A 24,982-nucleotide genomic window follows, 5' to 3' on the forward strand; every position below is an offset into this window, starting at 1 on the left:
TCGTCATCATCATCATCATCATCGTCAATCAGATCAAACAGACTTGAATTATGAAGAAAGAATTTAAGGAAAGACAAAAGGACAGACAGGAGGAGGGCGGAGTCAGTGATAAGTATTTTCATGCATTTAGATGATGTCATTCGGTTAGCGATGGGGTGAAGGGTCAGTCTGCAGCAGTGCATTGTGGGTCAGACAGACGGAGGTTAGTCTCCGGTCTCCGGTCCGGCTCATGCTCCACAAACCTGCGTGCACCGGCCGGCTCCACCAGCTCTTCCAGAGCCAGAACCAGCTCCTCCAGCTCCAGCAGCTGCTTCGTCATCTTCTTCTTCTCCCTCTCCAAGTCTTCCTCCGCCGTCCTCTGCCGGCTCTCGGAGTCCCGCAGAGCGGTCTGCAGCTGGAGGAGCTGCTCGCTGCTCACCGGCTCGACCTGACCGGTCTTGGCGTTGAGCTGCTTGCGGAGCTCCAGGACCAGGTCAGCGGTGTCGTTGAGCTGGGAGCTGAGGTCTCGGAGATGGTCTCTGAGAGAAGAGATCTCCTCCTCCATCTCCACGATCTGGGTGGAAAGCTGGTCGGTGAGCCGAATGTAGGTCCCGTTCTCCTGGCTCAGACGCCACACCTCCTCCTTCTCCTCCGCCAGGCTGGACCGGAGCAGCGAGGTCCGGCTCTGCTCCTGCTCCAGAGCCTCCTGCAGGGTCTCCTCGCCGCTCCTCCTCCGGTCCAGCTCCTCGGAGACGCCGTCCAGCTGCAGCTGCAGATGGTCCACGGCCATGGCCTGCTCCTTCAGGTCCTGGATCAGCCGGGCGCGGTCCGTCTTCAGAGAGTCCAGTTCGGCCGCAAGTCTGGAAACTGACTCAGCTTTGCTCCTGAGCGCCTCCTGCAGGTTCTCCAGCTCCGCCCTGAGGGAGGAGACCATGTGCTCGCGGGCTCGGAGCTGAGCCTGTTGCTGGGCGACGGTGCAGGAGAGCCGGTTGCAGCTTCCTGCCGCCTCCTCTCGGTCCCGCAGGAGGCAGGCAGACGCAGCCTGCAGCTCCTCCAGCTCAGCCTTTGTGTGGGATACCTGAACCTGAAGCTCCTCCTCCCTGCTCCTCGCTAGCAGCAGCTCCCCCTCCGCCGAGCTCTTCTCCAAGGCCAGGCGTTTGTTCAGAAGCTCCTGAGACTCCAAGAAGGCGATGCTCTCCTCCAGCTGCGCGCAGGCCTCCTCCAGCCGAGCCTCCAGCTCCCCGCTCCGCCTGTCAGACGCCTCCAGGTCCTCCTTCAAATTGGCCTCTGATTGGCTGGACGCCCGCAGGACATCCTGCAAACCGGAGACTTGCTCTTTCAGGAGCCGGACCTCTTCCTCTTGCCGTTCCTCCATGCTCCTCTTCTCTTCCCGGGCTCGCTCCTCACTGCACAGTTTCTCCTGCTCCGCCTGCACGAGCCTCCTCTCCCAGAATCCTCTCTGCTCCTGCAGCCGCCGGCGTTCCTGGTGGAGCTGGTGCAGGAGGCGGCGCTGAGCTTCACCGTGCTGCATCTTCATCTGAGCGAGCTGCTGCTCTGACTCCTCCCTGCTCCAGGAGACGCAAAGCCAGGCAAGCGTCCATAATTCAACATGCACGTACAACAACAACAACAACAACAACAACAACAGGAACTTTCCTATAGAAACGTGTCGGTTCATTTTATTTTGAAAAAACAGGAACTCAGAGCACCTAAGACAGGGGTCAGCAACCTTTTACACCCAAAGAGCCACTTGGACCCGGTTTCCACGCAAAAGAAAACACTGGGAGCCGCAAATAGTTTTTGAAATCTACAATGAAGATAACACTGCATGTATATTGTTTTTTTACCTTTATGCTTTGTGTGAACAACTAAAGTAAGTAAGTAAAGTTTATTTATTAAGCGCTTTTCACAGACAGGCAGTCACAAAGTGCTGTACACAAATATTAAAATAAACAATACAATCAATAGACATTATACACAATGTAAAAGATCAAATGTAAATAATGTAAAGAATATAAAGGCTTGTTTGAACAGAAAAGTTTTTAACTGCTTTTTAAAAGAATCCACAGAGCAACTACGGTGTGTTGCTTATGAAATCCATGAAGTGCTACAGAGAAAATTACCTTTTATTTATGTAATTAACACATTTTGAACTCTTAAAGAACTATAACAAAAGGAAAGACGCTGAACTAAAATGATCCAGCAAACAAAAACTGTTGTGAGCCATCACCCTCATATCGCCTTTGGGCTTTTGGAGCCTTGACCTGACGTTTAAAAAAAATAATTGGAAAAAAAAGCTCGATGCTGCTGAAAAATGAAAAATAGATATTTGCAAAATTCTGCCTAAATATGTATTTTACCTGGTTAATGTGTGTGGCGGGGCGTGGTCTGCAGCGCCGCTGCAGGGGAGGAGGACGCACCTGACCAGCACCCGCAATCACGCCTCGCCGCCTTAAAGTCTGTGCTCTCTCTGCTGTTGTGTCGGGCTGTGAGCTGAAAAGCTACAGCCGGCTGTGTGCGTACAGCAACCGTGTGTGAAAAGTGGTCGATAACGAGAGGCTGAAAAACGTGTTCATGCAAACATCGTCGGGTCTGCCGTGATATGTTTACAACGGGACTTCTGCTCCCGAACCTCTGCGCACAGCGTCTGTACGAAGTCACTTTCATCTTTACGCAGGACTGTAAGCTGTCGTCTGTGAGGCGTGAGCGGCGTTTGTTTTTAACATAGTTCACGGTGGAGAACAGCTGCTGACATAATGTGGATCCGAACATCCATAATTGGCTTACCTGGGGTTGAAAGTCTCGGTAAATGCACGGCGTTTCGTACACCGGCTTCCGCGAGTGTGATGCTTATTTTGAGCGATGAAAAAAAATATATATATATAATTTTATTTTTATATTTCAAAATCACAATAATCTTCCAATTTAGAACTACAAGTTAAAAAAAGAACTAAACACAAATAAAATACACTTCAGCTAAATACTTCTAATTTATTTTCCCAAACCACCCGGAGCCGCAAAATAAAGCCGCGGGTTGCCGACCCCTGGCCTAAGCTTTTATGTCTCAGAGCTTTTATTTTGATAGTCACAGGAAGGCTGCTGAACTAAGTGTGAGGTTTGAATGGGTGGAGTGTCGACCGTGTGAGACAGACTCAGGTAAAGAGTCGAGCTTCATGATTGGTTTAAACGTTTGATGCAGGGTCAGGCTACATGTCGGCACTCAGTGATGATGTCATCGGGTATCATCACACCTCCGCTGACGTTTTTGTGAGGTCATCACCCACCTGACCAGCATCACCTCCTGATCCATCTTCAGCTTCAGCTCCGCCTCCAGCTGGTCCTTCTCGGCGCTCAGCCGCTGCACCAGGTTACCGATCTCTCTGGCGAAGTTCTGCTCCAGCTCGGCGCGCTCCCGCTGCATCCTGGGAGCATAACCGGGGTCAAAGGTCAGAAACAGAGCGGGTCCCACAGCCTGAGGTACAAATCCTCAGACAGGTAACGTTACCTGCGCTCCTGCTCGTTGCTCCGCCCTCCTCCGTGCTGGATCTGAGTCTGCAGTTTGTCCACGGTCTCCTTCAGCTGCTTCACCTGCTGCTCCACCTGAGACTTCTGCTCCTCCAGCTCGCTGATCTCCAGCTGACACACAGGTGAGAATAAAACCAGAAAATTTAAGTTCAGCTGCCTCCAAGGTTCAGCTCCACCTGCTCCACCTGCTGCAGCACCGTCCTGACGTGGATTTAAAGTTCAGTTCAAATGTGGAGGAAAGCAGGGATACTGGGAACCAGCAGGACTCCATTCCTTTAAACTGGGACATCTGAACAAAAGTGGAAACGTCAGAGACGAGCAGTGTGCAGCCGTCTCTGATGGTGTCCCGTCGCAGGAACTTTGTTTCTGGTACGACAGCTTTTAGTGCGACACCTTCCTTACCTTGAAGGCCTGAGAGATGTCCTTCCGCTCCACCTCCATGCTCTGCCTCATCTTCTCCAAGCTGCGCTCGTAGTAGTTCATCTGTGGAGGAGGAGTGTCATGGTCTGAAGGCTACACACTGCGTGTGATGTGTGTGTGTGTGTGTGTGTGTGTGTGTGTGTGTGTGTGTGTGACCTGCGTCTCCAGCTGGATGTTGAGCTGCTGCAGCTCCTCCTCGTGTTTCTGCTTCAGCTGTTCCAGGGCCAGTTCAGTCTGGATGCTGACGGCCGGGCCCGAGTCGTCCAATGAGCACAGAGCTGAGAGAGAGAGAGGGGCGGGGCTCCAATCAAAATTTTGGTTCACATGTTGCCGTAGTCCAGTTCCTTGGAATCGTTAGCCTGCCTGCTCGATCCCACTTATAGGTTCCTGCACTCTGGCTACGATCAGCTGATTCCAGGTGTTGGAGGAGAACAGTAACACGGTCAGCGTGGACGTAACTTTGAGTTTTATTGCACAACGAGAGCGTGATGGTGAAGCGGACACTGCTCCAGGACTGAAACAACTGCATCATACTGCAGCTAGCCGAGAGCCCAGAGTGACGCTAAAGCTGAGTGAATGCTGACCCCAGACCAGCACCGTGATAAAGTGAGCCGCTGCTGAACTCAGCAGGTGACAGATGATGAGCCTCCGTTTCTACCTGTCCATATTTCTACAGTAGAATCACCATGACGACCGCTTTGAAGTCTCATGTCTGATTTGTGTTCATACATGAGTGAGGTCACATGTGTGTTGGTGTGTGTGGGGCTGCAGCCTCAGGTGTTTATTGTTAAATGATTATGAGACAGCGCGTTTCATTTTACAGAGAAACATGTAACGAGCAGTATAACGAGTGGGAGTAACTAAGTAATCACAGGAAGTCTCAGGAGGCTGGCTCAGCCAATCACATACAGCCCTGTGTGACTGAGTGTGTGTGTGTGTGTGTGTGTGTGTGTGTGTGTGTGTGTGTGAGAGACCTGCTTTATCAGCCGGCTCCAATTTCTTCCTGACCCGAGGAGACGAGCAGTGCTTCACGTCCGAGTCTGAACAAAAACACAAAAACCAAATCAGCTCTGAGAAACCGGAACACACACACACACACACGCACACACACACACACGCACACACACACACTTACCAAGAGACATGATTAATTCACACCGAGACTGAAACCTGTGTGTGTGTGTGGGCGTGTCCACACCTTACCTGTAAATCCAGTTAAAGTCTCTCAGCAGGTTTTACAGCCTCATGTTCACGTCAGACAAGAAAACATGAACCAACCAATCGACCGATCGGTGATCTGGACGTTTGTTTGCTTCTCTCTCATTTTTGTGTCTGACAAACTTTCGTGAGAGTTTTTGTGCGTCTGATTAGAGGAGATAAAACTGAGCAACCAGCAGTCAGCTTTGACATCAATAGCTGTGTCCAAATTCATGGGCTGCGTCCTCCTGAGGACCCGGCCTTCGTGGTCTACGTGGGCCGGGTCCTTTGAAGACCTTTGAATTTGCGTCAGCGCTGTCTCGGTGGAGTTTAATAAACTCGTCCGTCTGCTCCTTGCTATCTAAAATATAACAGGACACTGGAGTAAACTCTGGACCGTCTCACACTTCTGATTAATCAGTTTTCTGTTTGACGTTTATTCAGCTGTGTAAAAACCACCCGGGGGATTAATAAAGTTTTATTTTATCTAATCTAATCTAATAACTTTAATCGCAGCCAAACTGATTTACTCACGAATAAAACAAACTAAAACACCGAAAAAGCCAAACAATAACATTTTTAAGTTATCCGAGTGACTTATATATCATGTTTAACCTGAGTAGTGAAGACCACGGGGGGCTCTGACAACGATGTGCAGGGAGTTCGCTGTTGTCGCCCCGGTCAGCTATCGAGCTGGTGGGTAACAGACGTGTCTGAAAACATCGAAGCACTTTTGCAAATATGCGATATCTTAATAAACCGAGCAGATATTTGATGTTTACACAGCTACTTTCTCTCCTGAAAATATGTTAAAAGTTTATTTTGTGACCCAAAAGAGTAATGAGAGTAATATTAAAGCTAAGCAGCGGCCGCCATTGTTAGAAACTGAAATTGGCTGGGTCGCGCTATGAATTCTGGGATATGGTGGGCCACGAAGGACACCCGACCCATCCTTCAAATCTGGGGAAAAGGAGGACGCATTTGTCGGCTGCATTCGGAGGAGTCTACGAATTTGGACAGCCTTTGTCGCGTCGCTGTGACGTAATCAGCCTACAGATGCGGCCTCAGGAGGACGCAGCCTTTGGACACCCCCCCAATGTGAATCGAGCGTTTTTATTGGACGGTTTTCTGGATTCAGGCACAGCGGCGCCCTCTCCTGACAGGAACGGGTTCACTTTAGTGCGTCTGTCTGCTGTTTTTCACAAAGCCTAGAGGCTGAACGGGTTTGTCGTGTCAGGAGCTTTTGTGTGTATTTGTGTGTCGTTGTGTTACCAGAGTCTGACTCCGAGTGTTGCTGGTTCCAGCTCAGCGCGTTGGCGGCTCCAGCACGCCGTCTGCACTTCCTGTTTCTCCTCTGATTCTTCAGCAGCTCCAACTCTGAGCTCAGCTCATCGTTTCTGTCCTGCAGCTCCTGAACGCGACACACACACACACACACACACACACACACAGGTTTTCAGTGCTTACACACACAGTCCTGTATCTGCCTACATGCAAATACAGAGGAAACATCTGTTTGGCTGCAATGCACATGTGACAGGATGATGTTCAAACAGCTGTTTTTACAGCTGCCCCCCTGAGGCTGGTGACTCGGATGAATTTATCCTCAGCAGCAGAGATGCTCTGGCAACCAGGCTCACACCTGCCTGCTTAGAGCTCTCTCTCACTCTGCCAAGATTCATCTTAAACACTTCTCTTTCAACTGCTGCTGTGTCCACAGTGTTTGCTCTACAGCCATCATTTTACCATCAAAACGTCGCCATCGTTGTTCTCTTTCCAACAGCGTGTCTTTCAAAGCTCAGAGATGTAAACCTTTAAAACTGTGTGGATCCAAGTGGAGGGATAACATTTTAGTCATTCAGTGATTCAAAGAATATGAACTTTTAATATTCATTCAGATGTTTTCCAACTTCTTCTTCTGTGTAAACGTCAACGTTTAGCAGTTCAGCAGTTTTGTTTTCAGATTAAATTCTGGGTTTTTTTATCTCATTCAAATTTTTTAACTTAAAATTCAGCAATTAATTCATTTCAGTGCATACATTCAGATTTCAGCATTCACACTGCAGTTTCTTCAGAAAATGCACTTTCTAGTTTATATTTGCTGTATGTGTAATTAAAATTACATTTTAATTTGAAAGGACTTCCTGTCGTCTGTTTCCTGGGAAGCCTTCACCTGCTGTGGTCTCTACACGGCCTCAGTATTAACGTTTGCTGCCTGCCTGCGTTTGATTGGCTGAGAGGACACATAGTCCAACACTTCACAGCTTACATTCAAACCTGCAGACCGCTGCCTCATCACCACACCAACACTCAGGTCTGTAAATGAAATGTGCTTCAAACAGATCGTTTCTGCAAAATCATCGTGCCCTTCAAAATAAAAGCGTGACAATTTAAGGCGGTCGGTCTTACCCGGCACTGCTGCTCGTACTCTTTGATGATTTCAGAGAATCTCTCCTCGTGACTCAGACCAACGCTGGACGGGTCCAAACCGCCAAACTGCCAAAACAAAAACAGCAGTCAGTCGATCATCAGCTGCTTTAAACCGAAACGTAAAGTCACGGAGAAACCAAGTCAGAGGAAAGCTTCATTAATCATTCATCAGAAACAAGCTGGCGTTACCCAACACCAGCTGCAGGGTCTCATCGACACACATGCACACACCCACACATCAGAGTTTATGGTCTGACGTTTGGCGTCTCGCTGTAGCGCGTCTTACATCCCTCGCTAACAGCGCTGTCAGGTGTGTGAATTAAAGCTGCTACATGTGATCTAGCTATGGAAATGCATTCTTTTCTTTCCGTGCATCACGTCACCCAGATCACCTGTGTCCTGGGTCACTTACCCAGAGTACTGGGGTACTGCAGGGGTACTGCAGGGGGCGCCACAGTCAAACAAATAAAAGCTGTAATTCATTATATTAGCTTTGATACTAACGGCTGTTATAAGAAATACTTCACCAGCAGTAAGTTCATTGATTGATCCACAACCTTTAAAATTACAATCAGTGAACTCTGTTCATCAGGTTTTCTGTTCGTGAACGTTTTTAATTTTCCGTGTGATCCCGTCTGAATCCAGCCCTCTGAGTCCGAACAAGGTCTGAAAACAAGAGGAGGAAATGCTTCATCTGCAGTCGTGTCGCGATCCACGTAGAGACCATCAACCAGCTTCGTGCTGTAGTCACCTGCAGCTTTTATTTTGAAGGCACTCAGGTCACGTGAGATTGCCAGACGAGGTGCAGGAAGTGGCGGTCACCTGCTCATCTTCACTGTGACATCACAGAAGCGATCCAATCACCTCTGGCGAGTCTCACGGAGTGTGGAGCAGCAGCTGACCCACCCTCCACCGTCTTACTCGTTTCTTCCACTTCAGGTAAACTCCGCCTCCTTTCCCTTCACGCCTCATCACTCCTGCTCCCGTCTTTAAATCTGATAAATTTGCTGAACAAGTTGGAAGATTTTCAAACTCTTCTGTCACAGTTTGCTGTCTGAAAACATTTTTTCCTCATTACAGCCGGGAGCTGCTGTCGCTTGTTTAACGACAAAACTGGAAGAAGAACAGAAACTGTGGGACGCGTGACGTAAGATTAGGTGTCAGAGGCACACAGCGTGAGAACGGAGCCGACTGATGACGCTGTGAGTCAGACCGAGCTCTGGCCGTAACCTGGCGTTTAACCTCGGCGGCGGCGTAAAGGCTTTCTTTGCTCACCTTGTCATTCAGCATCTGGTCCAGGTCTCTCTGCAGTCGCCTCGCTGAGCCTTCGGCTTCAGTCAGCTTCATCTTCACAGCGTTCAGCTCCTCCTCCAGACGACCGTTCTCCTGAAACGACAGGACGCGCTCGGCGCTTCACGCCTCTGATTTTCAATAACCGATCTAAACGACTGATCACAAACTGCTCGTCCTGATTGGGACCTGTGACTAAACATGACAGAGGAGAAGCGGTGTAGCACACCTGCACGGCGCTGCAGAGCTCCTCCTGTAGCTCCGCCTCCTGCGCTCTGAGCAGCTGCAGCTCCTCCTGCAGGGCGCCGCGCTCTCGCTCTATGTGCTGCAGCAGCGCCTCGCTCTCCTGCTCTGTCTCGCTGCGCAGAGCCGTCAGCCTATCGCGGAAGTCCTGCTCCAGGTCCCTGCCAATCACAGAGCGGCTCGTCAGCACCGGCGTCTCACCCGTGCACACGGCGGCAATCGTGCTATCAGTGTAGAGCGCAGCAGGCACAGAGCCCGACCCTTACCTGATCCGGCTCTGGTTGAGCGTCTCCATGCTGGCGTGCCGGTCGTCCACCTCTCTGACCAGCTGCAGGTTCCTGCGGTCGGCCCGCTCCAGGTCGGCCTTCACCTTGTCGCGCTCCCTGCAGGCCTGCTCGGCCACCTCCCTGAACACAGACGACAGAGAGCTCAGGGTTCAGCTCCTCGTCACAGAGCTCTGCTCCGTCACTGCGGAGGTCAGAGCAGCACAAACATCACCGTCGCCAACCAGCTACCAAGAGCTTCAGACTGAAGCTCAGAGCACTCCCAGAAATCCCAACATACCAGATCAATCTGTGATTATTACAGGTCATTATCAGTGGAGACATCAATAATCCAGGACAGGACTGTCTGAGGAGGCTAAACTCTTCTGATTTTAGCACAGAATGTAACTGAGCCTCAGATGAGCCCCTGAAATCTCAGTGTGAGAGAGAGGGAGGAGTTGTGACATCTAAATGCTGTGCTGTATGTAGGAATGAGGCGACATGAGGCACGAGCACAAAAACAACTGATTTAAAGTTAAACACAGGACACTAAATCCTGTCAGTGTGACAGGCAAATGTGAGTTTTTAAAGGACCTGCAGACGCAGCACAGGGCGCTGCTCCAGCCCTGCCTTGAGCAGCGCCCCGTGTTTCCTCGGAAAGTTCATCAAACCTACTGCAGGTGCTGGATTTCGATCTTGTAGGAGATGAGCGCCGCCTGGTGGATGCCGTTCCCGCTGACCAGCAGCTCGTTGTCCAGCGCCAGCGTCAGATCTGCCAGACTGAGGCGCTCCTCCAAGGGGAAGTCCAGAGTCTGCAGGGACATACACAGCTGGAGTCACTCACTCACACGCCATTATCAGGAACATCTGTCCAGCTGAGCCCGCCTCAGGTCACATGATTCAGTTCAACAATCATCAGAAGACATAGCATACATTTACACTGCTATGCAGATGACACCCAGCTCTATCTGTCCATGAAGCCAGATAACACACACCAATGAGTTAAACTGCAGGAATGTCTTAAAGACATAAAGACCTGGATGGCCGCTAACTTTCTGCTTCTTAATTCAGATCAAACTGAGGTTATTGTACTCGGCCCTGAAAATCTTAGAAATATGGTATCTAAGCAGATTCTAACTCTGGATGGCATTACCTTGGCCTCCAGTAACACTGTGAGGAACCTTGGAGTCATTTTTGACCAGGACATGTCCTTCAACGCACATATTAAACAAATATGTAAGACTGCTTTCTTCCATTTGTGCACCATCTTATCCATCACCTTAACACTAAACTGAACAGATCACACAACACTCGCGCTCTGTACCAGAAGGGCCAAACTTGGCACCAGTGGATGATGAGAGTCAAACCTTAGATACTGATCCGTATGCGTAGGTTTCCGGTACACGTCAGCTTTTAGATGTCCCCCATCACTGATGGAAATCTCACAGTCTAAGAAGACTAACCTGCCACTTTTCATATCCTCCCTGGTGAATTTGAGTTGTCAGTCCAACAAGTTAATGTGATCTGTGAAATGTGGCACGTCCTGAGATTTGATTTTCACCCAGGTGTCATCCACATATCTGAACCAATGGCCTAGTGGTGTTCCAGGGTAGGATAGCAAAGCCCTCTTTTCCACTACCATACCATAGTTTATTTATAAAGCACTCTGGTCAGCCATGTGCTGTTTTTAAAGTGCTGTACAACAGAAATATAAGAGGTACAGTAAGAATAATAAATATGATGAATAAATAACAATAATGATAACAATAAAATAACATTATCAGTTACCCACCGAGTCAAAGGCCAGCGAGTGAAAATAAGTTTTTAATGTGGATTTAAAAACCAGCACTGATGTAGACTGCCTGATGTGAAGACGAAGATCATCCAAAGCTTCGGAGCCACAATAGAGAACACTCTGTCTCTAAGGTTCAGCTGTGCTTTCAGGACTGAGAGCATTTGAGAAAGAAGGCTTGACCTTCAACAGACGGCTGAGGTGATAGGATGAAGATTTCACCACCCCGTTTACGTGGCCATCGAAACTAAGTGCAGAGTCGATTTTTATCCCAAGATTAGTAACTGAGCTCTTCAGGTGAGGGTCAGAGCAGCAAAGTCAACATCTGGGGTACAGTTGTTAACAGTGCTTTAACTGTTACGACACACACACACACACTCACTCACATGCACACACATACATACACAAACAGAGTTTACAACACACCATGTGGGTTTTACGATGGGGTCGCTTCTATAAAACTGGTTGTAACAAACAAAGAAGTGGAGCTCTGCAGAGGGACACCGGCCCTGCACGTCTCCCCTTCTAGAAGGTGCATGCGTAACTGAAGATAAATAAAGGTTTTGTGAAATGACTACTGAGTCTGGTGTCGTCTCTGGAGGCCTGAGGAATAAAAAGAACCGGGGTGAAACTGCTTTACGCAACAGTTTCATAAAGCCTTTTCCCCCTGTAGCTGCTTTGGGCCATAAAGATGCTGCAGATGAAACTTCATTTACATCAAATACATAAAAACCTTCTTTAAAGTTCTGTTTAAAGCTCTGGCTCAGTTTTATGTGCGCTTCTACAGATAAACGCTGCCTGCATGCTGGACAGCGCCGAGCTGCAGGAACGATCACAATCAGCTCGTAATGACCTGCTGATGTCATCAACATTTATCTCGTCTCTCGAGGAGTTTGTCTTCCTTCCTGTTTGAGCTTCGTGGTCTCTGTGCTCAGCCAATCAGGACGACGGCTGCTGTAAATGAAACTGAACTGGGACAGAAAGATGGTTTGACTGGAAGAGACACACAGAGACAGAGGCTGTGTCCCAATTCAGGGTCTGCACGCTTGAAGTACGCATTTCAAGTGCGATTACGTCACCGCCACGCGACGACGGCTGTCTCAATTCGAAGTGTACTTCAAATGCGGCGCCGATTTCCCCAAATATCAAGCGTGGTCCGGTGCGCGCTTCGTGGTCCCATATATCCCACAATCCATAGCGCGGCGGTGGGTGTGGATAATTTTGCCGCAAAATACGGCAGAAGGGAGCGGCCGAAGAGTGAACTGTCAAAAGTAAGTACTGAATATGACGTCACTTATTTATGTGCGAATGTTTAATAATGAAGAACATTAAAACATTACTGTTGGCCACATGTCGGCAAAGTTATGTGACATTAGTGATGTTTGTACTTTCAGCGTTAACTTGGTTTTAAAGCCTCTACACACATACATACATATATATACATACATATGTATGTGCATATATATATATATACACACACACACACATACATATTAGGGGTGCAACGATACACAAAATTCACGGTTCGATACTTTGGTGTCACGGTTCGATATTTTTTCGATACAAAAAAATGTTCAGGCCTTTTTAATTTGTCATTTATTAAAATTATAAATATATATTTTAACTCAAACGTACAGTTTTTAAATTTAATGTTCCTGAAACAACAAAGTAATAAAAAAATAAATATCTGATGGAGGAATCCCTCATCTTTGGAAAAGAGAGTTTATTACAGAGAAATGTCTCTTTCCAAAATAAAAGCTATACTATACGCTTCTTCTGGGCTATATTCTCAGCAGCATATTAAACATATCAGGTCCCCATAAGGAGAATCCTGTGCTAACGGCTGTCTAAATGACTCGGGTAAAGTTTGTAGCATGCGTGCTTGTTGTTTTTGTCTGCTTCCACTTGTCTTTGCACGAGGATGCTGTCGGAGTAAATGTGCAGTCATATTCATTTTGTTCCCACTAGTGCTGTCAGCGTTAATCTCGTTAAAATGACGTTAACACCATAACGCGGCAAATCTCCGTTAACGAGCTACCACGGATCGCCCCGTGCTCGTTAACGTGTTGACGCTGCCCAGCCCCACGCTGGACGGCCAACATGTTAACGAGCTAACTGCGCTAACACAGTAGTTCCCACCCATGTAATTGAGCATTGCGTGGCACATCCGACATACTGTTTTACTTTTGTCCATGACGCGCTTACCTTCAGGGTCATACTTCACATGAAAACCAAAATAGTTCCAAAGGCCAGATCTGAATGAGGGTGGGGGAGGTTCAATTTGCCATGTTGCAACGAGCTTAGCTTCTGTCTGGCTAGCTTGCGCTGCACTCAGTGAATCTGCGCTCGACAGTGCAGCCTAGGCGGAGTAGTCGAACGCAGATCCACTGAGCGCTCAACACAGACAGCATCGTCAGAAGAAAAGTTGATCAAATAAATTAAAAATTTTGTATTGTTCCATACATATGCGTACGGAACCAAACGCACTGTATCAAACGGTTCAAGATCGATACGAGTACCGTTGCACCCCTAATATATATGTAACATAATAATCTGACAATACTATAATATTGGCCATATTATATTTACATTACCACAGTGAGATGATTTTAGTCTCATGAACAACATTAGCTAATTGTTATTTACTAACTAATCTTAAATGACTGTTCAGAACAGAAATGAAGCCCAACAATCATGTTTTACAGTCCTGTGGTCTCAGCCTCAGATACTCAACTAATCACAGTGATGTCATGACAGAAATGAATGACCAACAAGACATTTTTTCTCCTTCATTTCTGTCAAACAAAGCTGAATATAACGTTTCTCGTGGTTAGTATCATGGTTGCTAGGCAACCTGAACAGCGCGACGAAGGCTAGACCGTCCCATTTCACAAGCCCCTCACTTCCGCACTTCTCGTACTTATAGTACGCACCGTACGTAGTACGCGTAGTGTGCATCCTTCAAGCGTGCAGACCCTGAATTGGGACACAGCCAGAGCGAGGATTTTCACATCAACACTAAGTCACATCCACCACAGAAGAAGAGCCAGAAACAGGAAACAATGAGCGAAGATGAGGAGGGGGAAGCGATCCGTTTGATTTTCTGTGAAACTGAGTCAGTAAAGACTAAACTGATCCACGAACCACAGAGCAGAGGCTGCTCCGACACGCTCACAGAAACATTAACACAAAAACACATCAGAGGGTAGAACGGGCTCTTTGCCCTGTGCCCAGCTCTGACCTGCAGGATGTCCCGGCTGTTCCCGATGCCCTCCTCTGTCCACAGGGCCGCGACGCGCTCGGGGCTCGTACATCCTGAGCCGTCGTCCAGCCGGCTGAGCACCCTCTGACCCACGGTGGCCATCAGCAGGGAGGGCGAGGCGGAGCGGGCCGAGTGCTCCTCTGACACCTCCCGAGGCTGCATGGAGGAGCAGAACACAGAGTCCAGGTTCAAAGGTCGGCACGCAGACAGAGCAGCTTAAGCCCAATGCAGGACCAGACTCCAGAGGAGCGCCTGCTGCAGCCCCAACCATTAATCTGGATTAGCTTCAAGGCGAGCCTGAAACACGCCAACGTCCTCACACACACACACACATCTGTGTGTGTGTGTGTGAGGACGTTGGCGTGTTTCACACATCTGTGTGTGTGTGTGTGTGTGTGTATCTTCATGGGGATCAAAATCCGGGTCCCCACGAGTTTGAAGGCATTTTTGAGACTCAAAATGTGGTTTTAGTTTCAGTGTTACGTGTTTGGTTTAGAGATGGACCGATCCGATATTACGTATCGGTGTCGGTCCGATACTGACCCAAATTACTGGATCGGATATCGGAGAGAAATAAAAAATGTAATCCGATCCATTAAATATCAAAAAAGCACCTCACAAAACTTGCTACACGGCGTAACTCGGCTCATAACCGTAGCACGTCGGAGCAGTGTGGTCACGTGATAGAGCGGCTGTGTGTATTTGTAGCTTCGCTACCAAACCAGCATTTCATCTCCGAGGAAGTTTTCCCAGAGAGAAGTAAAGCAAGTGTGTAAGTTCATCTCTGAATGTTCGTAAAGCATTTTAGCATTAAGCTTAACAACCGATATATGGAGCGACTGCCTCTCTCTCTCTCTCTCTCCTGCTGCTACTTCAATCGTGAAACTGATCAATGATCAGCTGATCGGCTTTTCTGTCGTGAGTCCGTCTCTCTTCTTAGTTTTTGGCCCACTTCTCACCAGAAAGAGGAAACCAGCGGCTGAACAACAGCAGCACGTTTAAGCTTGATAAGCTGTTGTTAGAATTTATTTAATATTACTTTCTACACCAGGATCTTTTTCTACGCAGCTGGTAACTGTGCAGGGGCGGATCTAGCAAAGTTTAGCCAGGGGGGCCGATAGGGCATGAACAGGGAAAAGGGGGCACAAAGACATACTTTTCTTTCTTATTCTCATTTAAAATGTCGAGCTTTTAATAAATAATTATCTGAATCTTACACCCAAAGTTTTAATCTGATGTAAAATATATAGAAGTCCATTACTGTATATAGTAACTGTTAAGTCTAATATACCCTAGTAAGCTGTAGTACTTTTTCCTTTGGGAACCATCTGTGAATTCTGCAATTCTGTTGAAGAAAGATGTTGAATCTATTTAATTATTCTTGAAAAATAATTTATTTCTGTGCATTTTTCCCCCTGCATCAAATTAAATTTGATTACATCGATTAAGCATCATGAGGTGGAGGGTGGGGGCTGGTTCCCTATTTTTTTTTGCTGGGAGCTTGCAACCCTATTAGTTAGGTTGCTTAATATTTCTGCTAAGTACTCTTTAAAATACCAGAATAGGGAGGATGGAGCAGGTTTAACTTTATTAGATTGATCAGTTTTGCTGAACTATGAAATATTTTGGGTGCAGTGTATTTTTTACATACAGGTATAACAGAATAGCTTTAGTGTTGTTATTTATTTAAACTTGAGTATAAACTTATACAAAATGCAGCAAGATATTAAAAAAACGTTTTATTGATTAAAAAACACACTATATCGGATTCATATCGGTATCGGCAGATATCCAAATTTATGATATCGGTATCGGACATAAAAAAGTGGTATCGTGCCATCTCTAGTTAGGTTATGGTTAGGTTCAGGGTCAGGGTCAGACATTCATTTGTAATGGTTAGGGTAAGCAGCTAGGGAAAGCATTATGTCAATGAGATGTCCCCACAAGGATATAAATACACACACACACACACACTCTGGATCTGCAAGCTGCCTTGTGACCCAGCTGACGTTACGTTTACACTCAGTGGGCGTCTGCTGCGTCCCAGCACAGAGCCACACCCCCACATCGGCCCTGCCTGAACTAAACGTACTCCGATGATGATAAATGGTCGTTTAACGCCGTCAGACATCACATCAGCGCAATCTTAGGACTGACCTGCGTCACCGTCCCCTCTCACATCGAGGCGGCTAAACTAAATACGAATGAGATCTTTGGGAAAGCGAGTCTCACTCGTTCTGCCTACATTTCAAAATAAGAGCACATCTAACTGCTCAGAGTTTCTGGGTTCAGAGTGAGTCACCTGACTGTAGCAGTACGTGGCGGCGGCAGCACTCATCCTCTCCATCCTCGCAGCCTGTGATCACGATGGCCTTTACCTGTCTGTGTGCACTACTACCTGCTCACCTGCAGCCACCACAGCTGATTGGACTGATGAGCTCCAGCTGCGCAGAGCTTCCTGACTGGCTGAAAGGAGGAGGCGAGGAGGGCGGTGCTGTGTTCAGGAGCTGCTGGGACATTCTCACTCTAAACACAGCTCATCGATCTGACTGACATTTCTAATATTCAGCTTCTTTCTTTTTTATTCGACACTGAAATTAAATGTTAAGTAATTTAACGAAGCTCACAGTCTTTATCTCAGCAGTGAGACGTTCAAGGTCAGGGTCACTCAGATCTGAGGGGCGGAGTTATTGACACAGGTGAAGCAGTGACCTCATTTTCTTTCGTGGAGTATTTCAGCAGCTCTGTGTGCGCCTCACCTTGTGTGGCGCTCTCAGGTCGGCTTGTCGTACTGGGGTGGAACAGGTGATGGGGGTGGAGCCACAGAGCACCTTCTTGAATTCCCTGATGCTGACCCTGCCGTCTAGGTCGGGATCCAACTTCCTGAGCAGCACGTCCACTTCCTGTTTATGAGCAGAGAGATCAATACAGATACTGATGTCATCACAAAGGGCGACGGTACACACCTCACCTCAGTGTGCAGGTGTTGCAGACCCAGGTGTTCGCACACCAGCATCAGCGCGTGTCCTCCTGGCTCCTCCCCCTGGTGGTGACCTGCAGACAGACACGTGAACCTGAGCTTGAACACGGAGGTTCTTCCTGCATTGGCCTGCTGAGAACAAGCTTCTAAACTTTCATCTCTACATCTGAGCGCGCTCCGTCGCGGTGTGTGGACACCGTGCTGCTGAGTGTGCGTGTGTGCGCGCGCATGTGTGTGCATGTGTGTGCGCGCGCGTGCGTGTGTGTGTGGCAAAGTGTTTCTACGCAGTGTACCAGGGGCACGAAGAAAAGTTGTCGTACCATAGGCACGAGGAGTGTGTGTGCGCGCGCGTGTGTGTGCGTGTGTGTGCGTGCGCGCATGTGTGTGTGCGTGCGTGTGCATGTCTGCGTGTGTGTGCGTGTGTGCATGTGTGTGTGCGCGTGTGTGCATGTGTGTGTGCATGTGTGTGTGCATGTGTGCGTGTGTGTGTGCGCGTGTGTGCATGTGTGTGTGCATGTGTGTGTGCATGTGTGCGTGTGTGTGTGCGCGTGTGTATGGAACCAACAGCAGCAAGAAAACTCCAACAATTAATAATATTGGAGTTTAATAATAATTCAACTCCAGCAACAGGACGTGGCGGTACCTTTACACTGAAAGGATGTCTCCTTCTGACTTCCTGCCTCCTCGTCAGACTTCAGGCTCTGCAGTGAAAACATGAAGGTCAGTGATTGCAACACACACACACACACACACACACACACACACGCACACACACAGTGAAGCCAACAGCTATTGGAAAAAATTCCTGGGCAGTCGTTACTTGTGCCGCACTGAGCATGTTATATATATGTGTGTGCGTGCTCACATGCACACTCCTGACTGTCACGCTGAAGAGCTTAGCGTGTAAACCCTCGTCCATCGGGACATTCACGGGACGGATCAGGACCTTTAGGACGTGTTTTGGTCGCAGATTAAAATGTTTAAATATTCGATGAAGAAATCTTCAAAAACATTCAGAATCAGCTGATCGCTGCACAGCTGGAGTACTGCCATCAGCTTCACATCCATCACAGTCCAGTGATGGACTCTCTGCAAAAACAGTTTCACTGACAGATACAGAGAGATTATATCAATTATAAATTAAATAATAAATTATAATTCTGACTGAAGTGCACACTCAGGCCTGTGAGTCCCGTTCAGCCATGGCTCATCTCTGCCATTCAAACACACTTCGTATACTGAACTGTACATTTATTGTCTTTCAAGGAAGTCATTTTTATTCAGTGTTTTCATAAAAGCCTCATTTTTATGCATTTCCTGCTACTATGGAGAACACACGTGAGTTGAAGGACCAGTTGGAAACCTTTATCCAGCTGCTGATGTTGTCATTGCTCAGCTCTGCAGTCGGCCCTCGAGGACTGGAGTTTGAGACCCCTGCTCTCGCTTATTTGGTTGCAGTTCACTGAGATTTAAAAATAGATATGCAAACAGGATCGTGGGCGCTGCTCTGTGGGCGCTGCTCTGTGGGCGCTGCTCTGTGGGCTTAGGCCATGATGTCCCGTGGGCCACGTGCTCTGTTTCAGATCCAAATGAAAACTCTCTGATGTTCCTGTTACTGTGTCAGTCTGACTCTCAGCACTTTACCCTCTTATGCAGACTGATTGATTCACCACAGCTGTGGTCACACTGTGAAAACGTGTTTGGTGAGAGGTCGCCGACCAGTCTCCAGGCCTTCCACTGATCAGTGCAGGAGGAAACACACGGACTCATGAAAGAGGCCAGTGTGTCTGCAAACTAAGGTACAGCATGAGGACAAAACTGAAGGCACCACGACGCTGCTCCAGCCTGGAGGGACAAAGTCCAAATCCATACTCGGCACCTCTCCAGCACCAAAGTGAGCCGCAGAGAGTCAGTTACTCGAGGTGAAGACTGCAGTCAGACCGTTTCCTTCTGAAAAACTGTCCAATGCCTCAGACAAACCCAGGAAGAAAGGAAAGGGTGGCTCTGGTGTAAAGAAGTGATGAAGAAGAAGAAGAGGTGGAGTCGTGTTCCCGCAGCAGAGCCGCTGCACTGAAGCTGTTTCACATTCTCAGTCAGCAAAAACAAAAAGTGAGAAGCAGCAGCCAAACCAGCGGAGCGTCTGCCAGCAGCCGCATTCCTCACAATCCCACTTCCTGAAAGACCTCCACCGCCCCGAAACCGCCAAACCTCCTCCTCCCCCCTCAGGTATTCACAGCCTCGGCTGCAGAATTGCAGGAAACCTGAGACCAGCTGACTTCACACAGTGAGAACCAGACCGCAGCTGCAGCCTCACCGATGCAGAAACATTCAGAGGTCAGAGGTCACAGCATCGTCACGGCACGAGAACAAAGTGACAAAGAGCTGAGTAAACCTCCTCCTCTGCAGGGACTCCGCCCTCTGCGTGCAGCTGAAAACCTAAAACCAGAAACTCTAATTAGAGAGCTGCAGCTCCCGAACGCCTCGGCCGGCGCAGACACACGAGATCCAGGCGACGGACGACGACGGGACCCTGCAGCACGGCACGCGCACACAGTTTCAGGTGTTCAGTCAGGCAGCATCACTGCGGTACGCTCACACGTACAGGAAGCCCACATTCAGGGCGTTCCCACAGTTTTTAACTGAAACTCCAACCAAACCACTCGAAAATGACTCTAGAGCTCAGAGTTCTAATTACTTTAATTGCAGGCAGACCTCCAGCCGCCATAAACATCCTGACGAGTGAACCGAGTCACATGACCACACCTGGGCGTCTGATAATGTGGCTTCATGTAATCCATGAATCGAGGCCCGAGCTTCCAACCACGGACGCGATGACAGAGACCGACGCGACATGTGCCAACATGTGACTTCTTTGTGTTGATTATGATTTTAAATTCTTTATCAAACTAATCACTCCGGCCCAGCGAAGAAACAGACCACAGCCGGGTTAGCGTCTCAAACTCAGTCAAAGGAAAGAAGAACAGGAAGTCAGTGTTTCAAAATAAAACTAGCTGTCTCACCTCCACGCTTTCCAGTGACGTCGCCCGTCTCAGTTTGGCTTTTCGGACGCCGGTCGGTGACGAGTCTGAGGCCTCCGCTCTGGACGGCGGAGAGTCTTCTGAGTCACGGGTAAGCGCGGCGTCGGGTTTACTGCGGCGGCCGTAACGCTTCGCTCCTTTCACCAACTTTGGCTTCACCTCCTCTGGAACAGCTGCAGAGAGGAAGAGGAGCAGCCTGAGTGGGTCAGCAAGACGCCGCTGCGACACTCGGAGCCAGAATGTGCCAAAGAAGAATCCTCCTCGGACTTTAACCAGACCACCCAGCTCCTGCACGTCTGCAGCCTGCAGACGCCGTTTATCTGCTCTCTCTGTCCCAGTTCTACATCCAAACTGTTCAGAGGGCCGAGGATTCGTGCGGCGTCCTGCTGCGCCACAAACACTGAAACCATGTTGGGTCATAACGAGCTGTTCAGTTAGCTGTGGTGTCAGCGACCGCAGCAAACAGCAACACGGCCGTCGGCTGTCTGAACATGTAAAAGCCCTCACACCTGCATTGCTGCCTCAGAGCCATGACTAATCCAACACAACACCCTGAAGGTCACATGACTTAAGGTTTACATCGCGCTATAAATAACATGAAACCAAACGAGATCAGCTGACATCCATTTGTGTTCCCCAATCATGAACCTCTGACCCCTGACCTCTGTAGGCCTGCCCCCTTTCTATGTGTCACCTGGCTCCAGGTAGCTGCTGTCGTCCTCTGATGTCCCGAAGTCCAGAGAGCGGGACAGCACGGCCACAAAGCCCTCCTTAAACTCCTCGAAGTTCACCTGAAACACAAACACTTGATTTTATTGAAAGCGCCACACAAATACTGTGTGTGTGTGTGTGTGTAAGAGAGTTACCCGGCCGTAGCACCTCTCTCCCAGCAGCGTGGCGAGCAGCAGCGGCAGGTGAGCGTCCAGCTGCAGTTTGCGGCACAGCGCCGTGAGCTCCTCTCGGTCCAGGAAGCCGGTCGCCGTCGTGTCGCAGCTGTCGAACTCGGCCTTCAGCTGAGAGACGTAGCGGCTGTGCTCCGCCTCCTCCATGCCAACGCATCACACTGTGGCGCCCACACCTGGAGAGAAAACACAGGTCAGGCAGAGTACAGCGAGTTATTCACCGGTCAGGTGTAGTTTTGGTCTTTCAGCTGAAGCACAGTGAGGTCAGTGACAGGAGTGGTTAAACTTCAGACTCTCTGCTTCCATTTAAGAGCTTGTTGAACGACCCTTTAAAGCAGCGGTCTCCAACCTTTTTTGCGCCACGGACCGGTTTATGCCCGACAATATTTTCATGGACCGGCCTTTAAGGTGTCGCGGATAAATACAATAAAATAAAACTAGTACCGGTACCGAAAAAAAGAAGATTTATTCGTAACACACGTGAAAAGACCCAGGAAAACCGAGTAAACGATAAAAACGATAACAAAATAACGCTGAAAACCAATAAAAACCCTGAAAACTACCGTAATTGTCGGGCTATAAGCCGCTACTTTTTGCACAAGCTTTGGACCCTGCGGCTTTTAGTCAGGTGCAGCTTTTCTATGGATCGTCCATGATTTTTGTCATATCGTAAGACGATTTGTTTTGTTTGTTCCGCTGTTGTACGGCACTACGTTGCCTGGCGGAAGGGCATGTGATCAGACACACAGTATCGGGGTTCAAGAGTGGTATGTTGGTCACGTGTCCATCCGCCAGGCAACATAGTGCCGTACAAGTAGCGCGAAAAACAAACTTCAAAGTAGCGCTACGCGTTCAGCGGGAGGCGTGGATGACGAGCGGCGATAAACTTGCAAAAAGCAAGTTATGCCCAACTCCACCGGTGGAATCTGACAGCGTGGAAAAGTGTGAAAACATCCACGATCACCAACGGATTTCGAAGGGCTGGACTGCTGCATGATGGAGAGGAGGACACCGCCACGGCCCTTCAGGGTGTTCGACTCCGACACTGACAACGAGGATTTGTTTGGTTTTGAAAGTGACAACGAAGGAAAGAAGCTGAGAGTGGATGACGAAGCCATCCTGAGCCTGTTCGTATCCGACACTGGAGAAGAGGACTTTGGTGGTTTTAGTGCGCAGGAAGAAGAGAAAGATGGTGGTGAATGACTGACTTTTCTTCTTGTTAAAGCCGTGTCGCTGCACCTGAGCCTAAAAGGTAGGCCGAATCTATTTTTCTGGTGTGCTGTAGGTTATTGTTATGTACCACATTTGTTACTCATTTATGAAGCACAGTACATGTTTCGTACTTGTAATTACCGCTACTTGTACATATACTTAAAAAGTTATGCAAATATGTAAAAATATTAATAAAAGGGGCGTGTCTCCAAACAGCCATCTCTTTCCTGACAATTCCCTTTGTGCATATTCTCCTACATATGATAAGTCAACATTGAAACACCTGCGGCTTTTAGTCAGGTGCAGCTAATGTATGTACAAAACAGGATTTTCCCCTGATTTTAGCTTGTGCGGCTAATATTCAGGTGCGCTTTGTAGTCCGGGAAATACGGTATACATTTCACACCTGAGCCTCAACTCTCGCGGCCCGGTACCAAACGACTCACGGACCGGTACCGGTCCAAGGCCCGGGGGTTGGGGACCGCTGCTTTAAAGTATTACTGCTGTTTTTACCCAGAGTGCACTGTTTTCACAGGAAGACAACATGGCAGGATGATCCCAGGATCCTTTCTGTGGAGACCGTTGAGGTGACTCTCATCCCAAGTACAGATGTGATTTTAAGAACCTTCCGTGCCTGAAATGTTTCAGGAGGTCCTGGAAGCCCGGGACTGCGTGCTGTTCATTCCACATGTATGACCCTGAAACACGCCTCGGCCCCTCCCCCATGCCTCTGTTACATCATCAGTGCTCCTCTTATCTGTGCGCTGGCTGTTTCACCATCATCGTCCTCAGCACACTGCTTCAGCCTGGAAACACCAGACTTATTGATACGTGAGACGTCTGTCTCCATTAAAAACAGACGAGAGCTAAAGCACTCATCAATCGATCGATCGTCCACGGACCGTGTTCTGATTTATTTTTTTTTATGTTTTGGTGATTACTTCAGTCATTTTGTCACAGAAAAGGTAAATAAATTACACACACTGTATATAAAAATGGACCCATCCCTTTGTGGACATGCTGAAGTGGACCTTTAACTTTGTGGCCTGTGTGTGATCACCTGGCTTGGCGCTGTTATCAGTCTGCATCCACAGACACCTGCTGATCAGTTCTCACTAACATCCAATCAACATCCTAGAATTTCACTGCAGACCCAACCTGGAGCCCGTTCTTCTTGGAGGCCCCATTAGTACGGTAACCTCACAGCAGCCATGTCACTGGTCAGATGATGTCATTAAAACGGCTGAGGATCTCCTTCTCCACCTCCTCTGAGCACCTCCTCTTTTCCTCCTGCCTGGCAGCTCCACCTTCATCATCCTTTGTCTGACAGTGTGTTATCATTGATCATAAGCTCTGTGGTGATCCTCCAAAGTTAAATTCAGCTCGTATTTGATATTATTGTATTCGATTAGTTATCAATACCCTGATCAGTGCAGCTGCTGTTGTGTTTTGTGCTACAACAGTGGACAATGAAGTTGTTTTGAAAGTGACACAGGTGTGAGATACCCGAGCAGGAGTTTAACGTCAGCTACGGTCAATGTAAACACGAACGTTTCCGGAAACCCCCTCGGCTCTGTCCGGAGACTCTCGCGAGCTGAAGAAGCTTCACCATGGGAACAGAGTCGCGAGCCGCGGGAACAAAAGCCAAAGAGCCAAAAAAAAAAGTACAAATAAATCAATAAAACACCGAAAACTTTTTTTTTCACCCCTTTAAACTCCCGCTTCTAACGGAGAGTCTCCCCGGTAACCAGCTCACGTTAACATTAACCAGATGAAGTTAACGGTAACCGCGAGTCCGGTCGGGTCGGTAGGTCAGTCTTACCGCGGGAAAAGTTCTCCTCCTCCGGTCAAACTTCACGTTTCCTCCATGAACGGCCTCCCGGAGCTCCGCCGTTAAGCCGCTGAGCACAAGTTACCGGAGCCGCAACACCGACACACCGAGCACCCCGAAAACCACACACAGGAGTATTTCCGCTCCGCCTTCACAATAAAACACAGGGACGTTGCGGCATTTTACCGGCAGCGGAACCTTTCAAAATAAAACACAAACAATAAGACAAACAAACAAGAAATAATAAGATAAGTTTAAAACTGTGAATTACAAATATTAAACAGACATTTAACATTAATAAAGTTACATGGACACGGAGTGAACTACATGATTAAAATCCAAAAAAGAAATAAATTGCAGAAATAAATGGATACAAATTTTGGTGCACTTCAGAATAAAAAAAGAAAAGAAAGAAACATAATCAAAAGAAAATAATCAGCACTGAAATCAAATTCATTTTTAAACAGTTTTATTGATCTCTGCGTCTTTTACTCAAACATAGTAAATAAGAGGAAATAACAGGTAAATGCACAGGTCAGTGTACCCCACCTGATTGATGTCACACCTCAGAGACACCTGATCAGCCTCAGGAGCAGCTCTGAGACTAAACGTTACAAC

At 48.2% G+C, this 24,982-nt stretch overlaps 1 protein-coding gene across 7 annotated transcripts in view; it reads right to left on the reverse strand.

The window, feature by feature from the left end:
• Window positions 1–24,506, reverse strand: part of ninl (ninein-like) — a 31,610-nt gene extending 7,104 nt beyond the window's left edge. Inside the window, exons 1-21 of one of the 7 annotated variants that reach the window (XM_084947691.1) lie at window positions 24,356–24,506; window positions 21,286–21,497; window positions 21,114–21,210; window positions 20,402–20,592; window positions 18,247–18,327; window positions 18,025–18,082; window positions 17,373–17,455; window positions 17,161–17,304; window positions 14,381–14,557; window positions 10,023–10,159; window positions 9,351–9,491; window positions 9,071–9,245; window positions 8,827–8,937; window positions 7,531–7,617; window positions 6,394–6,532; window positions 4,899–4,964; window positions 4,081–4,202; window positions 3,907–3,987; window positions 3,485–3,615; window positions 3,264–3,401; window positions 243–1,544 (exon numbers count right to left, since the gene is read on the reverse strand). In XM_084947691.1, the coding sequence (XP_084803817.1) occupies window positions 243–1,544; window positions 3,264–3,401; window positions 3,485–3,615; window positions 3,907–3,987; window positions 4,081–4,202; window positions 4,899–4,964; window positions 6,394–6,532; window positions 7,531–7,617; window positions 8,827–8,937; window positions 9,071–9,245; window positions 9,351–9,491; window positions 10,023–10,159; window positions 14,381–14,557; window positions 17,161–17,304; window positions 17,373–17,455; window positions 18,025–18,082; window positions 18,247–18,327; window positions 20,402–20,592; window positions 21,114–21,210; window positions 21,286–21,468 (3,644 nt within the window). In that variant the 5' untranslated portion in view covers window positions 21,469–21,497; window positions 24,356–24,506. Of the gene's footprint in view, window positions 1–242; window positions 1,545–3,263; window positions 3,402–3,484; window positions 3,616–3,906; window positions 3,988–4,080; window positions 4,203–4,898; window positions 4,965–6,393; window positions 6,533–7,530; window positions 7,618–8,826; window positions 8,938–9,070; window positions 9,246–9,350; window positions 9,492–10,022; window positions 10,160–13,344; window positions 13,506–14,380; window positions 14,558–16,703; window positions 16,952–17,160; window positions 17,305–17,372; window positions 17,456–18,024; window positions 18,083–18,246; window positions 18,328–20,401; window positions 20,593–21,113; window positions 21,211–21,285; window positions 21,498–24,355 lie in introns of those variants that run through there. The other 6 variants (XM_084947686.1, XM_084947685.1, XM_084947683.1 and 3 more) reach the window with 6 other exon arrangements.
• Between the last annotated feature and the right edge of the window lie 476 nt (window positions 24,507–24,982).

This window comes from Perissodus microlepis, chromosome 13, assembly GCF_051167445.1.
Source record: "Perissodus microlepis isolate ML-2025 ecotype Zambia chromosome 13, ASM5116744v1, whole genome shotgun sequence".
NCBI classification, from domain to species: domain Eukaryota; kingdom Metazoa; phylum Chordata; class Actinopteri; order Cichliformes; family Cichlidae; genus Perissodus; species Perissodus microlepis.